General features: G+C 42.2%; 1 protein-coding gene across 1 annotated transcript in view; it reads right to left on the reverse strand.

Moving 5' to 3' along the window:
- Positions 1 to 12,832: 12,832 nt before the first annotated feature.
- The window catches only part of Fzd6 (frizzled class receptor 6), a 34,170-nt gene continuing 29,959 nt past the window's right edge, over positions 12,833 to 17,043 (reverse strand). Inside the window, exons 5-6 of the mRNA XM_059247863.1 lie at positions 15,894 to 16,307; positions 12,833 to 14,779 (exon numbers count right to left, since the gene is read on the reverse strand). Coding sequence (XP_059103846.1) covers positions 14,611 to 14,779; positions 15,894 to 16,307 — 583 coding nt within the window. The 3' untranslated portion in view covers positions 12,833 to 14,610. The remainder of the gene's footprint in view (positions 14,780 to 15,893; positions 16,308 to 17,043) is intronic.

A 17,043-nucleotide genomic window follows, 5' to 3' on the forward strand; every position in this document is an offset into this window, starting at 1 on the left:
GGCGGATGGAGGCTGGGTTGTCAACAAAAGCTTTTGGTGGAGGACACAGATGGGCTAACTTTTCGTCAGAGCTTTGGATAAGGCTTAAGTAGAAGACATCGACCTGGACATTTGACAGCACGGTGCTAGACACACCAGTACAACCTTGTGACCCTAACCATCACTAACCTCATTCTAGGCCACTTATTCTTAGTGCATACGGTTGTATCTGGTATCCTTCACTCGGCATAGTGTTTCTGAGGTCCATCACTCATCATATGAGTCAGTAACCCTGAGTAAAATTGCATTACTTGATTGCTTTTTATCTGAGATCACATCCCGTGAACATTTATATTTTAAGGTGAACACGTGTATCAACTCCTTTCTAAAGGGTTGGGTTTGGCCGTAGGAGCCCAGAGAACCCCAAAGTCCTAGCACTGCGGCTCTGTGATGCACAAGGAGAAGGATGTACTTAAGACAAGCGGACAGTGTCCCCGTGACCAGCTTTCTCCTTCTCCGACTGACGGAGGAAGTCCAGACACAGTGGGGCTCCTGGGGAACCCCGAAAGATTTCCCTTCCTTCACAATTCATCACCAGAACTCCTTTTGTTCTGAGACTGTTAGACATTCCACTAGAAGCGAGAATGCATCCCACCACGGCCTGCCTCAAAAACGTTTCTGCCCTCCTGCCTGACAGAGACTTGGAACACAGGCAGCTGAGGGAGACAGGGCCGTTCCTCTCATGTCTGAGCCTAACAGGGTGCATTATTGGCCAACTCTTGGCCTTGAGGTTAGGAATCAGGTCCAGTATCTCTAATTCAATCCCAACTTTCTTTTGGAGTTATAATAATTTTAGACCTCAGCACACCCAGAACTATGAGTTAAACACTTAATTCTTCAGTATATGTAACTCATGTGGCTGTGAGTCATTGTTAATATGTTCAACAGATATTCTGGTTTCCAAGCTGCATATCCAAAGATGGGGTTTTAATTATTTTTCTTAGTGATTTGCTCATGTCTGCATACCAAGAGTCAGGCTTGGCTGACCAAAGGCATCTTGAAATATTTAACTTAGAATTCAGCGGAGGACTGAGACATGCCAAATATTTCTAAGCATTTTATCCAGAGACACAGGTCACTTATCTAAGTTAAGTTTTAAACCAAGCCACAGTAGGAGGAAGGACTCAACTACATCAGTCATAGAGTTCCTGTATTAGTCTCCATATGCAGAATGAATAAATAAAATTGTGTGTCATGTTCCAGAAGGACATGTGCTGTGCCTTCTGAAAAGTGGAGGATGAGGAGGAAAGGATATTTTTATCTAGTGAATAATTCTAGAATGATAGTAAAATACTGAATATCATTAAGCAAATTACCTTCACATACATCTAGATAAACACATACAAAAATATACACAGATACATGCAATGTGCCTTGATTTAATAGCAGTGTCAAATTAAGCACATAATAGAAGCTTGCTAAACTTCTATGTATGTAACCATAGTAAACTTTAAATTATCATTCCCTGGGACTGCTCACACAACACTGTTATTTATAAGCATAACTCAGTTACTAGTTTGTCCGTGGAGGTGTTTATATTGAGGGATGTACATTTCTGTTCATTTCTTTTAACTGGCAATTCTTTATCTATTCTTATCTCTTGCATGCACAAATGCAGTTTTCTCCTCACTGTATACTTGTTGAGCGGAGACTTGGTCTCTGGAGCATTTTGTGAGCATTTAGGTTCTGTCTGGCCTTCAAAACCCAGGAGTTCCCTCATCTCATGAAAAACACCTTTGGGAGCTGGGCGGTGGTGGCACAGGCCTTTAATCCCAGCACTCAGGAGGCAGAGGCAGGCGTATCTCTGTGAGTTCGAGGCCAGCCTGGTCTACAAAGCGAGTTCCAGGAAAGGTGCAAAGCTACACAGAAAAACCCTGTCTCGAAAAACCAAAAAAAAAAAAAAAGACAGACAAAGAAAAATACCTTTGGGAGCCAGGTGTAGCTAGTAAGAGCAATCATGTAGCATGCTTGAAGCCCCTGGCTTCACCTCTAGCACCTGGACTGCAACAATAACAAAAACAAAACACCTCTGGGCCATAGATGTTCCGGGAAACCTACCCATGAGAAGGATGGAGGGACTTAGCTCTCTCCAGGGTATCTGGCTAGGAATTAGGTACTGTAAGATAGTGTTAAGAATGCTAATGTTTAGCCAGGTGGTGGTGGCACATACCTTTAATGCCAGCACTAGAAAGGGAGAGGCAGGCAGATCTCTGTGAGTTGAAGGCCAGTCTGGTCTACAGAGTGAGATCCTGGTCAGCCAGGGCCACATAGTAAGAAACTATTTCAAAACAACAACAACAACAGAAGAATGTTGATGTTTAAATATACCACATTTTCGTTATCCATTTGTTGGTTGACGGACATCTAGGCTGTTTCCATTTCCTGGCTATTGTGAATAGGGAGGCAGTGAACATGGTATCTCTACGCACACACTGGAGGAGAAAAGCAATCATCAGTCTTACCCAGTTGTGAGCTTTGCAAGCTATGATAATGACGGGCCTGGCTAGACATGCCCATCGGTGCACTGGTAACACAAACATCACTTTCTGCTTGGAGTAAGTCCCACCCCAAGATGAAACCCACACCCAACACCACTGTCAGCCCCACAATCTGCTACTAGATAGGTCCTAGGATCTAGGAAGAAACTATTACTATTATTCTACTAAAGGATAAAGTATTAAACTGACCCTAATGGCCTATGGTTATACTCGTGGATTAATGCATCTGTGAACTTTGATTAGAGAAGATTCTATTCCCAGTAGGTGATTAACGAAGAGACCCCTAACTGGCTAAGGTTTAGAGACTAGAGACTGTAGACTGTTCGGCCTTAACTAGGATATACACTGATCACGTCCTTTCTCCCAAAGCCCGGGCATCATCACGTGAGAGAAAGCCGACAGTATAAGAGGCAGAGGCAGTCGATGATTACAGGGAACCAGTGTCTTCTGCACACACAGGGCAGAGTCACGTATGAACTCACAGTGGCTGCGACAGCATGTGCGGGACCTGTGCAACCTCAAGCCAGCCTGAATTCCAGCATGGGGATGGGACGTAGGCAAGAAGTCTCTTCCACCCCTAGCCAAGGAACTATTGGAAACTGAAGCTGCCAGGAGAGGGGGTGTCCATTTGCTGGTTTGTTTGTTTGTTTGTGAGAGTGTTGCTCCTGGTGAGCCAGCCGCGCTCCAGTGGAAGGCCACACATACAACAAGAACATAGAGGCAGCACAAATTGGGCTTAATGAGTATTTAAAGAAAAAAGACCAAGTTGGCAGGGTATGGAAGAGGTGGGTCTGGGAGCAGTAAGTTACAGCATCAAAAACAAAATATCATCAAAACACACTGCATGAAATCCTCAAAGAACTAATTTTTTTTGAGAAAAAAAAAAAAAAAAAAGAATGCTACTATTACCGATAAGTCTAGAGAATGAGGACGCAGCCCTGCTGCTGTTTGTCTTGCATGTGTGAATCCCTAGACTCAGTCCCCAGCACTGAAGAAACAGGACATGGAGGCCCATGTCTGTCATCCCAGAGCTGGGAGAACAAGGCTGGAGGATCAAAACTTCAAGGTCAGCCTCAGCTCCATAGCAAGTCTGGGTGACAGAAGACTCTGTTTCAAGTGATAGCAATAATAATAATAGGTCTATATTATGAACTTTAATATTACTTTTCCTTCAAATAAGTAGGCTAAGCTGCTGGAGACCCTGGCAGTTTGATGTTTAAATCAACACATCAGGCCCTTCTCTTGCATCTGCTGTGCCTGGCTGCCTTGAGTAGCGAGATGTCGCCCAAGCTGCCCCTCTACTGGCAGCTGTCAGGCCCGTCATCACGGCATCTCTGCTGCCTCAGTAATTTCATGGATGGAAACTCCACATTGGCTGCAGGAAACACCACAGCTACAGTTGCTGCTGAACACGCAAACTTCCGCTTCAGGAGGCCTTGCCCTAGCTACAGTGTTTTAGTCTACAGTGGGACAGAAAACTTCCTATCAGTTATAACCTCCCAGTAGTCCAGGCCACGGTGGCTGCAGAAGGCCCCACCCTTGACTGTTCTTGAGCTTAGAATAGCGGTCCTCAGCAATGTCTGGGATGAAGAAGGAATACTCTAGCAAAACGTGTGTGAGGAGCTGAAGGTTTGTGACTGGTGGAGTTGGAAGTGGGCGTGTGGCAGGCTGTGACTGGTGGATTTACAATGTGTACAAGCGTGCCACACCCTTCTTCTGGCTGAATAAACAGTGCTTGCCCCTCTTCTGGGGTTAGTTAGTCTGGGAGGCTTCTCCCCGGCACACTGACACCTGTCCACCCCCCCAGCACCCCCCCCACACACACACACATGGACATCTTGCAGTGTTTTAACATTAGGCCCTGTAAGGCTTCTACTTTGCATATTTGTTATTGTGTGTAGAGTGAGCTGAGATGATTGCACAAAGAGTGGAAAGAAATCATGGGCTTTCTTCAGAACTAGGGTGGGAGCTGCAACAAGGAGGTAGCTGAGGTAGCTAGAGAGCCCCTAGAGGGTGGGAACCCCAACAGTTCCACCTCAGGGCTGTAACACCCAAGCGGAGGCCAAGAGCCTCAGCCCCGGCTCGGAGTGCAGTCAACAGCCCCTGGCTTTAAAGCTTGCAACCAAGGCTCTGGTTCCCAGGGCTTGGGCTAAACGCTTCTGGCTTTGGAAGGTGAGCTCGTGAGCTGCTGGAACTGTCAGTGCGGCCTCTGTCTGTCTGTGATTTCTATCCAGATAGATCAAATTGATTGATCCAGCTAGATCAAAAACATCTTCAGCCTGGCACGTGTGATGCCCAGAGTCTGAGGGCTGGTGACAGGCAGTGCTGACTGTCGGTTGAGGAAACACTGGTCTGCTGTTTTGTTCTTCTTCACTTTCTGTTTGCCCAGAGCCTGCAAGGCGACAGCTTTAGAAACGCCATGCTGTCCTTGTCCCGGAGAGCCTGTCCCAACGGTGGAGGGGATAAGAGATACAAAACACCAGTAAGGGTTTGCCAGTGATCGACTCTGACAGACCGAAACGTTTTCAAGTGGGCAACTAGGAGGGCAAGAAGCCCTGGGGACTGGTGACTGTCTTAGCTGGAGTGTGGCGTCTCCTCAGGCTTGTACAGTCTGTGATGTGGAAACAATTAATCCTGGAGTCCCTGGGATAGAGCCCTAAGGAAACCAGCTCACAAAGTAGCTAATCCTTTGGGGAAACTATGGTGAGAGCATCACAGTGTTTTGTTTTCTTCTGAGTTTAGGAAAAATGTGTCTAAGTCACTGCTGACATCACACTTCTTACCGTAACATAACCTACATCATAGTCTGAGCTGGCTCTGCTGACGCAGACCTGTAATCCCAGCACTGGAGAGGCAGAGGCAGGAGGATTACCACAGGTTCAAGGCCAGCTAGGTCTGCCTATGACAGTCTAACTAAAAACAAACAAACTAACAAATTTAAATAAATATATATAATAGTATGTAACAATATGCTTACATTATATATGTGTGTGGGGCTTAGTAGAATCTTTGCATAGGTATGTTGAAATTCAGTGTAAGTCAAAAATAAGTAGGAAACACATAAAGCATACGCACATCTGCAGTATATGTTTGCAAAATAATTTATTTGGAAAAAAATTTGTTTTTGTTTTGTTTCAACACAGGATTTCTCTGGCCGTCTTGGAACTCACTCTGTAGACCAGGCTGTCCTCGAACTCACAGAAATCCACTTGCTTCTGTTTCCCAAGTGCTGGGATTAAAGGCATGCGCCACCACTGCCCTGCTGGAAAACTTTTAAAAAGTCATTTTAATCAAAACTTTAAGTAGGTTCACCCTTACCTCCTTTTGTGGTAGAAAACTAGAAAATCTTTCTTCAAAGTTCTTCCTAGTCTGTTTTTCTTCCGGGGATGGAAAATGAAAACCTCAGGTTTAGCTCCAAACTTAACCCATCTCAGCAACCTCTTTCCATTGGCATTGAGCACCACACATCTCCATTCTTTTGCAGTGGCCCCCAGCAGGCCTCCCTCCTCCAGCAATGATTCCCATGAACTCCACTGTACCATGTCCCACTGCCAACCGGCTCTGGGGCTCAGGGCGTTTGCTCGTCCCAGACCAGCCTGGACACACTGCTGTGGTGAGTTAACAGCAGTTTGGTTCCTCTGCACACGACAGGTCACAGTGGCGGCAGCTAAAGGCCTTTGCCACCTGGAATCAAAACCTTTGACTTCGACTCTGGGCAGTGAGTTATTGAAGATTATGCTTTCCAAGCAGAAAGGAAGCAGCAGGGTTCCGTGTGGTTATTACAAATTACATCTTTTGTTTCCTGGTGGGTGTGTCCACTAACTGCTGCCTTGGCAACGCTGTGCTTTGCAGAGGCAGCGAGTGGACACACCCAGCAGTGGCACATTTCTGGATGGAACAGAGGCAGCAGGAAAACTGATTTTGATGATGGCTGGAAATTCCAGACTGGTTTTACCTGGAAAGTTTAGGTAAGATTTCTTCAGAACTTGAGTAGTGTAGCAGTTAGGGATTCCCAGGGTGCCCTGGGCCTTTAAGATGTCATTCTGTCCCGTATAAGTTTTGTTGAGGATCTCTGAAAATGTATCACCCTATCTTGGATGCCTGTGAGTATATTTGTACACCGTTCATGCAAACTTTATTGCTACAAATATAAATCCAATGGTCTTGTGCATTTTAATCCAAATTTCTTTAATTGAAAATGCTATGTAATTACGTTTAAAATTTTATCTATTTATTTATGCATATGGGTATTTTGTCTGCATGTACGTCTGTGCACCATATGTATCCCTGGTGCCTGTGGAGGCTAAAAAGGTGTCAGATCTGCCATGGGATGGTTGTGAGCCATCCCATGGGTTCTGGGAACCCAACTTGGGTCCTCTGGAAAGTCAACCAGTACTCTTCACCATGGAGCCATCTCTCCAGTTTCAAAACGCTATGTAAGTCTTATAAATTGTTACCTCTAAGTTACTGGGCCCTTTTCAAGTTAAAGACTGACTTCATAAAACACACACACACACACACACACACACACACACACACACACACACTCCTATTTTCTTTCAAATTAAATACTTTAGAGATTTCTTCAAAGTATTCACAATGAATATCTTTAAAATTCAAGCTGTCTGTCTATAAGTACTAAGCCAATATGTGGATGTGTATACATATTTTTTACTTTAAATAAATCAATAACATTCAAATTCAGTTATATATTAAATGATATATTATGACCAAGGAAGGCTATTAAAAGAACTGAAGGATATCATTACATTAGTACACTTATCAAACACATCAAATTACCCTTTTGAAATGTGGGCTGGTTGTAGACAGAGTTTTCCTATGCCACAGCTGCTCCCAAATAACCACTCAGAAACTTAAATATTAATTGTAAATGCTCAACCAATAGCTCAGGCTTGTTACTAGCTAACTCTTACATTTAAATTAACCCGTAATTTTTATTTATGCTTTGCCACATGACTGGTACCTTTTCTCAGTATGGCACGTCCATCTTGCTTCTCTCAGGGTCTGCTGGCGACTCCAGACTCCACCCTTCCTCTTCCTAGCATTCTCTCTGTGTCTGGCTCTTACCCAATCTCTTCCTGACCAGCTATCGGCCAATCAGCTTTTTATTAACAATGAGAGCAATACGTATTTCCAGTGTACAAAGACTGTTCCACAGCAGCTGGTGGGTTGCCAAGCCTGTTCTTCTGACAAGCAAGCATCCTTGAACACATTTCTCAGCCCCTCTGGCTGCCAGGTATCAATTTGTGCCCACATTCTGGCAAATGGAATAGTGATAGAAGTGTGTATCCTCCAAGGGAAGGATGATGCAGCCCGGATGGGTGTGGTCAAGGGCAGGGCTGAATAATACCAACAACATCTGTACCCGCTAGGTACAGGTAAGCAGGTAAGATTTGTACTTCTAAGATTTGGAGGCTTACTAACCATGGCGGCTAGTTTAATGTTAACTAATATTGATAGAAAAATACATTTAGTAACACCTTACACCCATCATTAGTTTTTTGAAAAAAAAAAACTGTAAGATAGATTAGTGTTTTAAAAAATGGATTTATTTTGGTCAGTCGTGCCTCATTTATTATAGAATAGATACTTTTTTTGACTTTTTGAGATACAGTCTCTCTACATATATGTCTGGCTGAACTTGAACTCACAGAGTGCTGGGATTAAAAACGTGTGCTACCACACCTGGCCTAATAAGACACTCTTTAAAAAATTTTTCCACTTATGTATTTTATGTGTATGTTTTGCCTGCATGTCTATGCATGCATATCAGGTGCCCACAAAGGACAGAGAACAGCATCAGATCCCCTGGAACTGGATTTAGGAATGGTTGTGGGTGCTGGGAATTGAACCCAGGTCCCTCTAAGAACAAGTACTCCTAACTGCTGAACAATCTCTCCAGTCCCCTAGATACTATTGTTAAAAAGGGGTTGTGGAAGGCCAAGCATGGTGGTGTGGGCCTGTAATCCCAGCATTCAGGAGGCATAGGCAGGGCTGCAATCCAGAGGCTAGCCTGGAGTACATTGTGCTCTCTATGTAGGCCACCTTAGGCCAGCGAACCTGTCTCAAAACAAACAAATTCATGGAGTACAAACAATAACTCTCTTCCTCCAAAGGATTTTCATCTGCTTCTGTCTGTTATGTGAGGGTTCCTCAGGCAGAACCACCTTAATCTAGTGTCAGAGTCTGAGTTTTTTCTCCCCTAACCAGAGAGCTTGAAGTAGCTGTTTTCAGCCCGTCGAGGTCACAATCCTAAATTTATGGCAGGTACTGTCCCTTTTCTCCTTGTCACAACTTCAATCTCTGAGGCTTTTTCCATAACATGTCCACTTCTCAGCAACACTTCTTATCAGCTAATTGCCCCAGACAAAAGAAGCTGCAAACACTGGGGCTGGCGAAGGGAATTCCCCTCCTCCCAGATCTTACCCTGACATTTCCTCACTACTTTATCAGCTTTTCAGTATCTGGAAAGCAATATTGCTTCACTGCATCGATTTACTGAGGAGGTTTGTTCAAATGACCCAATCCACTCTTGGAAACAGACACATGGGGTCCTGGTTCCCTTTGTCTTACCTAGCAGGTCTCCCACTGGCTCTAACATGTTATAGAAAACATGGCTACATAATTTATACTTTGGAAAGGAACTGTTGTGGAATATTACTTTAGGCAAAGATGTGTTACATTTGTTTTTGATACATTTGTTTAACAATGTAAAGATGTGTTACATTTGTTTATGTTGCATTTGTTTAAGATGTAAAGATGTGTTGCGTTTGTTTCACCTTGGCTGCTTAAGGCACCTGATTGGTCTAATAAAAAGCTAAATGGCCAACAGCTAGGCAGCAGAGGGATAGGCGGGGCTGGTGGGCAGAGAGAAGAGAGATGGAGAGAACAAGGTTGAAAGAGAGGGAGGAGCCCAAGGCCAGTCAATCAGGCAGCCACCATCCAGCCAGACACAGAGTAGGACTTACCTAATGAAAGAAAGGTAAAAAGCCCCAAGGAAAAACATAAATGAAGAGAAACAGGTTAATTTAGTTAATAAAGCTAGCCCAAAAATAAGCCTAAACTAAGGCCAAGCATTCATAACTAATAATAAGCCTCTGGGTCATTATTTGGGAGCTGGTCGGTAGCCCAAAAGAAAGCTAGCTACATTTGGCATTCCAACGTGTGGCCCAAATTTCACATAGGGCCTGAGAAAGCTGGAAACAAAACAAAAAACAAAACAAAACAAAAACCCAAAATGGATAGGGCTCCTTTGAGAGGCTCTGCCGTACGGCCAGCACTTGGGTAGGGGGCATGTCAAGTAGAAACAACAAGCTAAGGAAAGACCCCTGCCACAGTGGGGCATTAGCTTCCTAGAGCTGGGATGGTTAAAGGCAGCTGCCAGTTAAATGCTTAAAGGGCTTAAGGCTCAGCTCTGATGGACCCAGGGAGGGGGCAGAGCCAGCCAGCAAAGCCATGGTGGAGGGCCTAGTTATGGCTTAGCAATTTAAGGTTTGGTTTACAATGTCAGAAAAGGCTAGAGACACGTAATAAAGGCGGGTCTAGATGGAAAAAAATAATCTAAACAGGTTACAAAGTGTTTAAAAATGTGTGTAGGCAGGGCTGGAGAAATGGCTCAGTGGTTAAGAGCACTGGCTGCTCTTCCAGAGGACCCAGGTTCGATCCCAGCACCCACATGGCAGCTCACAACTGTCTGTAACTCCAGTTCCAGGGGATCTGACACTTTCACACCAATGCATTTCAAATAAATTTAAATAAAAATGTGTGCAGGCTTAAGAAAGAAAATGGGTATAGACAGTCATAGGAAAAAATAGTTTAAAAATAATAAAGTCTTTAAAGAGAGAGTAAAGCAATATGAAGGGAAAAAGCCATGTAAAGGTGGGAAATACACAGGGAGTCTGGAGCCTATAATGTGTTGTGTTGACTTTGAATTTTTTGAGTGCTGATGAGTGAACAACAGCTGCTGAGAGACATGGAATTGTAACAGGAGCTACTGAATTAAACCAGCCTAGATACTTTAAGAACACCTTAACTTTAAAATGGAATTCAGAAAATGTATTGTGTTGGGGAAGAGTTTATACTTTTGACTCTCTCTCTCTCTCTCTCTCTCTCTCTCTCTCTCTCTCTCTCTGTTTTTTGAGACAGGGTTTCTCTGTGTAGCTTTGCACCTTTCCTGGAACTCGATCTATAGCCCAGATGGGCCTCAAACTCACAGAGATCTGCCTGGCACTGCCTCCTGAGACCACCACTGCCCTGCCGAGTTTATACTTTTGTTTCCACAGGAAATAAAAACCTGTGGATTCCTTCAAGGTAATAGAGATCAGATTTGAACATGGAAGTCCTCTTGAAAACCTACAGACATAAAGAAATAAACCAAGAAAAACTACAAGTCAGGTGCCATATATACTGATCCCTCTGCATGGAAACAGTTCTGAGACTGGACAACAAATGTTACAACTAGTTCCCTCAGGATGTGATCATTATCTCAATTTTCTCAGAGTCCCCTGGAGATGCCGTCACCCTCAGACAACAGGAAGCAGTCTATAGAACACAAGGTCCACATTCCCAAGAAGTGGAGTGAGTGGTTTTTTGGTCATTTGGTGGGTTGTGAATGTTTGCCATCATTTAGTGAGGATATAAGAATATAGGATAAAAAGACAATTATTAACCTCAAATATTTTACATTGGTACAGATTTTTGTATATTGATACAAATTTAAGGTCATTTTTGTTAGAACATACTCTATATAAGTTTCTACTCTTGTTTAAGACATTTTGGTATATTGATACAAAGTTATTTTTGTTATACTGTATGTATGTTTAGGGTATTGTGCTTATGCAACTCATTAAAAAATATAATGTAATTAACAAATGCAGGTAGTAGTTAGTCGTCTCTAATAATCAAACTTGTAGTCATATTAGGTATGTTTTCAAGGTTAAACAGATACACTTTAGATAGATAGGTAATCTTCAAATGCTTCAAAGACCTACAGAATATGGCATTTAAAATGTTTTGTTAACATAGGACTTTTTATGACAGTGAGACACGTCTGCTCCTGGTAAAATCAATCTAATTCATGAAAGGAAGATGGGCATTGAAGAACCTCCACAAGGAGTTTGCTTTCATTGTGGCAAAAAACTAGTCATTTGGGCAAGAAACTGCCCTTCCTTGACTGCTGACAGTGTGCTGTACAAACTGGACATGTAGGACACAAAGGAAAGTGACTGCTGAACTTAAAAAAAAAAGGTAGGACAGTCCTTCAAAATTCCTACTTCATAGAAAAGTCTGCCGGATATTCTAGGCCTGCAGGCCAAAGATGGATGCCCCAACACTGCAGAGGAATCCCGGGTGACTGTCCAGGCAGCCGGCTGTCTCTGTTGTTTCTATAGTTTTGGAAATTGCTTGTTCTTCACTTTCTGTTCACTCAGGTAATATTATATCCTTCTGGGGTCTTCGACGGAGATGAAGACTGCATAGTTACAGTTACAGTTTTCATTAGTTATGATAGGACGTAAATTAAGTACAGCGCTTTGGATTCATCAAGATAGGATAGATAATAGAGTACTTTCTCCAAATTTGCCAAATGCAAAGGGACTGAATATTATAAATATAATTCTTACTTGATAGCTGTTTATTGTATATAATTTTACTATGTTAAAGTTAAAACCTTTCTTTTTATTTAGAGAAAAGGGGGAAATGTGGAATATTACTTGAACTATGTAAAGATGCTTTACATTTGTTTATGCTGCATTTGTTTAACAGTGTAAGTATGTGTTGCTTTGCCTGTCTAAGGCACCGTATTGGTCTAATAAAAAGCTGAATAACAATAGCTAGGCAGTAGAGGGATACATGGGGCTGGTAGGCAGAGAGAATAAGTAGGAGGAGGAATCTAGGCTGGAGAGGGAGAAAGAGAGGGAGACACCTGGGGTCAGCCAGCCAGCCAGGGAGTAGGACATACAGAATGAAAGAAAGGTAAAGAGCCCTGAGGCAAAATATAGATGAAGAGAAACAGGTTAATTTAAGTTTAAAAAGCTATCCCAAAACAAGCCTAAACTAGGGCCAAGCATGCAAAACTAATAAGAAGTCTCTGTGTCATGATTTGGGAGCTCTTTGGTGGCCCAAAAGAAAGCCTGCTACAAGAAACTGTGACAGAAAGCAAATATCCTTCCTCAGTTAAAAAGGAACTTCTGGTTTGTTAGTTATGCCATCATTAACCTGAAAAATTACACTATTTCCTGTGTCAGTACTATACATCTCAGCACACAACACAATACTTTATACAAAGAAAATTTTATTGGTGAAAAGATCACACAAAAAAGTTCTTGTGTACAAAGTTTACAAATGTGGAAAAGTTAGTATTTACAACATTTTCCATACAGTACATGATAATTTTAATTTAAACTTTAGCAGAAGGTCTGACAGGCCCAAAGCACCCAAGAAAATGTTGCTCAGGAAATAATACTTAATGAGAAACAAAATTAAGGAAATTCCTTGTTATTTTCAAGTGTGTTGTTCAAACCACATTAGTTTACCACTTGTTACATTTCCCTGTATATTTCACTACTATTACCAGCACACTTTCTTTTGCATGTTCAGTTGCAGACATGAATTTTGCACAGCATCTGAGAAAGATACAATACAATGTATCTGTAGTACTATAAAAATTTAAGTTTAAATTTTAATAAAGGATGAAATCTGGGTGTGGTGGCTCAAGTCTTTAATCTCAGCACTTGGGAGACAGAGGTAGGCGGCACTCTGTGAGTTTAAAGCCAGCCTGGTCTACATACTGAGTTCCAGGACAGCTGGATAGAGCTACATAGTAAGACCCTGTCTCAAAAAGATAAAAAATAATAAAATAGAAAAGTATGAGCAACTATAAATGGCCATAATTCAATCTTGAGTGGTCATGAAACCTTAAAAAAAAAAAAAAGGAACTCAATAGCTTTGTGTAATTTATAAAGATTTACAAGTGAGGGGTTGGGGATTTAGCTCAGTGGTAGAGCGCTTGCCTAGCAACTGCAAGGCCCTGGGTTTGGTCCTCAGCTCCAGAAAAAAAAAAAAATTACAAGTGAAAGCTTGCCAATGTCAGATGCAAACAGCAGGAGGCAGGACAACAAGGAGGACACTGTCTCCACAGCATCTCCTTCAGAGACCTGTGAAACTCTTCACATGTCAACACTCACAAAACTCACAGGTAAGGTAAGGTGGAGTGGCTTTGAAAGGTGAATGCTTCTTACAAACCTTTCAGTGTAATACCTGTTCTTTATACTATAAAGAATGCTGTTTTACAAGTTTCTTATAAATTCAGTGTAACAGCTACAGTAATAGCAAAGTAGCTAAAATATTAGAATAACATCATACAAATATTTGAATCAATTTTCTAGGATTTTCAAAAAAGTTCAAATGCATATAAGTGTGTTTTCAAATATATATATACACATACATATAAAGGTTTAATGATAAGTTTTAAATACTTCAGAAAAATCCTGGTTTTATATCAAAAGAATGAAACAGCATAAAATATCTTAAAATACTTTAAAGAAAGAATCTTCATAAATAGAAGGAAGATTCCTCTAATGCCCTCTCCACCCCCTACAGTTTGAAAATATTATTAACCTGGATATTTTTGTTTTTTCCAGGTATGAAAGCATTGTACTATTCTTGAAATCTGTCCCCCTGCCCCAGGATAACAGCAGACACACAGCCAGTGGTGCTGGCGCACGCCTTTAATCCCAGCAAGGCAGGCGGGTCTGCAGAGTGAGTTCCAGGACAGCCAGGGCTACACAGAGAAACCCTGTCTCGAAACAAACGAACAAACAAACAAAAAACTAGGCAGAAGACAAAGCTGGTTTCAGTGCAAAAGAAGAATGTAACAGTGATTTTTCTTTTTGCAGTGCTGGGAGATGAACCCAGGTCCTCAAGTATTCCGGGTGAATGCTCTACCACTGAGCTACTCTCCCAGCTCAACAGTGGTTTTTTTTAAAAAGACAAATGCATTGTCGTCTCCAGTGTAATAAGAACTGACTTCCAGGGTCATGAGATAAAAGTTTCTTCAAGTGTCTGCATGCCCGGCAGCACCCTGCTCTTTTCTAACTGCAGAAGCTGAGTGAACAAGCAGAGATGTGGAACCTTTGAGGCTGCCTGGTTCTGAAGAACTGGGGACCTGCAAATTGCTGCACTTCACTAGGCCAGTTTCAGTGATGTCACTCTTCGGACTTACCCTAGAAAAAAGAAAGTTGATACGCATATATGCAGAATCACAAGAGGATGTCAATCATCCTCCTAACTAACTGTGGCTCATTTACCCCCAAGCAGCTCTGACCTCTATCAGAAGACAATCCACTAAAGCTTTTGGGTAACACTTCAAATTACAAACACTTTTTCTCAGATACAACCTTTGCTGACTTCAGAAACTTTATCCAGTGCTGTCCTGTACGGCCGAGCATGATATATCTCACAGGGAACACAATTCCTCGGGCAGATTTCTGCTCCTAGCTTAGTGATTTCTTAGCAGTGTTAAAACACAGCGTAAGAGTTTAGGAATACAATGATGACCAAGACCTCAGCTCCAATCTTGTGGAGGGTAAAGCATCTAGCTAGTTACAGCCGGGTACAAGGAAGCATTATGGGAACACAAAGTATATTCAGCCCTGTCTGAGAGGGTTTAGGACAACCTTAAGGTCTTGCTATAGTTAGTTGTCAACATTCTGAGAAAAAACAAAAACAAAAACTATAACCAATCCTGTGCTTTGGTTACTTTTGGCCATTGGGAAAAATCCACCATATTTTTACATATTCAGAAGCTAAAAACTTATGATCATCTTTGTATAAAATAGTACCTTAGATACAGAATGAAATAATGTGTTTTGTTTCCTCGAGATATTTCTTTCTTGCTACTATTATAGCCCAGGCTGGCCTTGCACTTGCTTGTGTGTAACCTGGGTTGGCCTCAAAGTCATGACCCTCGTAACTCCAGCTTCCCAGCACTGGGATTACAGGCATGTACCACTATGCTCAGCTATGACGTATGACCATAGTTTGGCCTGTACTTCAGATGTACTGTAAACCCTTACCTAAATGTCAAATAACTCTAACAATTATCATAAGAAATGAATATCACTTTCCAACTTGAACTCCTACATTAAGACTCTTCTTAAAGCTAAGAATTGAACTATTAAGTAGCATATTTATTGGTTGAAACCAAACTTCCTTGAATTAAAAGTAAAGGTATCTCATCATAAAATGCTTTTGTTCCAGATGCAGTACGTGCCAATACAAAACGAATAAGGCTCTATTTCGAATCACAACAACTGCAGACAACACAGCTGACCTCACCTTCCTTCACTTGGAGCCCCTTCCGACACACTGCTTTTTTCCTTCACACTGCCCGCTCGGCCTTTCCTGTCGTTCTGTTCCCCAGAGAGCTTGGAGCTGGACGCTGCAGGGGAAGCAGGCTCTCCACAGTCCCGGTCCTTTGCTCTGTCTGCTCTCACCTCCTTCACGGACGCTTCCGGGGAGGTCTGGACTTCGGTGGAAGTTTCTTGTCCTAAGCAGTCATGGTCAGCGATTGCCACGGCAGAGGTGCCGTGGTCTGCTGTCACGCCTGTGCTGGTCCCCATGGACTTGGAAATGACCTTTAGCTTATGTGACCCTGGCTTGTAGTGTTTCTGCTTGTGTTTCACTTTGGAATTGTGCTTCAGGAAGAACTCACAGGACTCCTGCAGCACTCTCCGGCTTTCGCTGATGGGGCTGCGGGGAAACCCAGGGGAGAATTTGCTCAGTCCATCTCAAGTGGTACAGACAGACTCCTTAGTTAGAAGCTCTGTACGGTCTGTAGCATTTATAAAATCTGGGATTCCTAGATCCTGAAATCTTTTGTGCAAACACCTTCTTTGCTTTTGCTAACAGAAGCAGCACATTGGTGAGAAATTAAACAGTCAAAAACCAAAGACTGAAGGCAAAGAAATACAATCATCTCAACGAGACTGACTGTATTTGTATCCCACAGAAATATGCTAAACATAGGGGTAAGCCAGAAGGAAGAGGGTATAGTATAATCAATGACCCCGTTTTCTAACATTGAAGTTGACAAGTTATAGTAAAGTTAGTATGGATACATAAATATGAGATACACACTGATAACAATGAAAATAATAAAGCCCAATTAAATGAAATTTTCAGTTTTCAAAAATTATTAGTGGAAAAGCATATAGTTCTGAATTAAACTATTTTGGAGACAGGGTCTTGCTATCCCAGTGAGCCTCAAATTTGCCATCTTCCTGCCTCTAGCCACCAAGTGTGGGGGCTACAGGTAGGACCCACTTGTCTATCTATAGTTATGAAGTCTGTAACACGAAGAGTGTGATAATAAAATAAGTGGGAAATAAAAAATCTACAGCACATTATCTACAATATATATATATAGAACCAAAATGAACTATTTACTCCTAAGTATGTATTGATATTACAGAATATCAATATTTTG

The sequence above is a fragment of the Peromyscus eremicus genome, chromosome 20 (genome assembly GCF_949786415.1).
Source record: "Peromyscus eremicus chromosome 20, PerEre_H2_v1, whole genome shotgun sequence".
Classification (NCBI taxonomy): Eukaryota; Metazoa; Chordata; class Mammalia; order Rodentia; family Cricetidae; genus Peromyscus; species Peromyscus eremicus.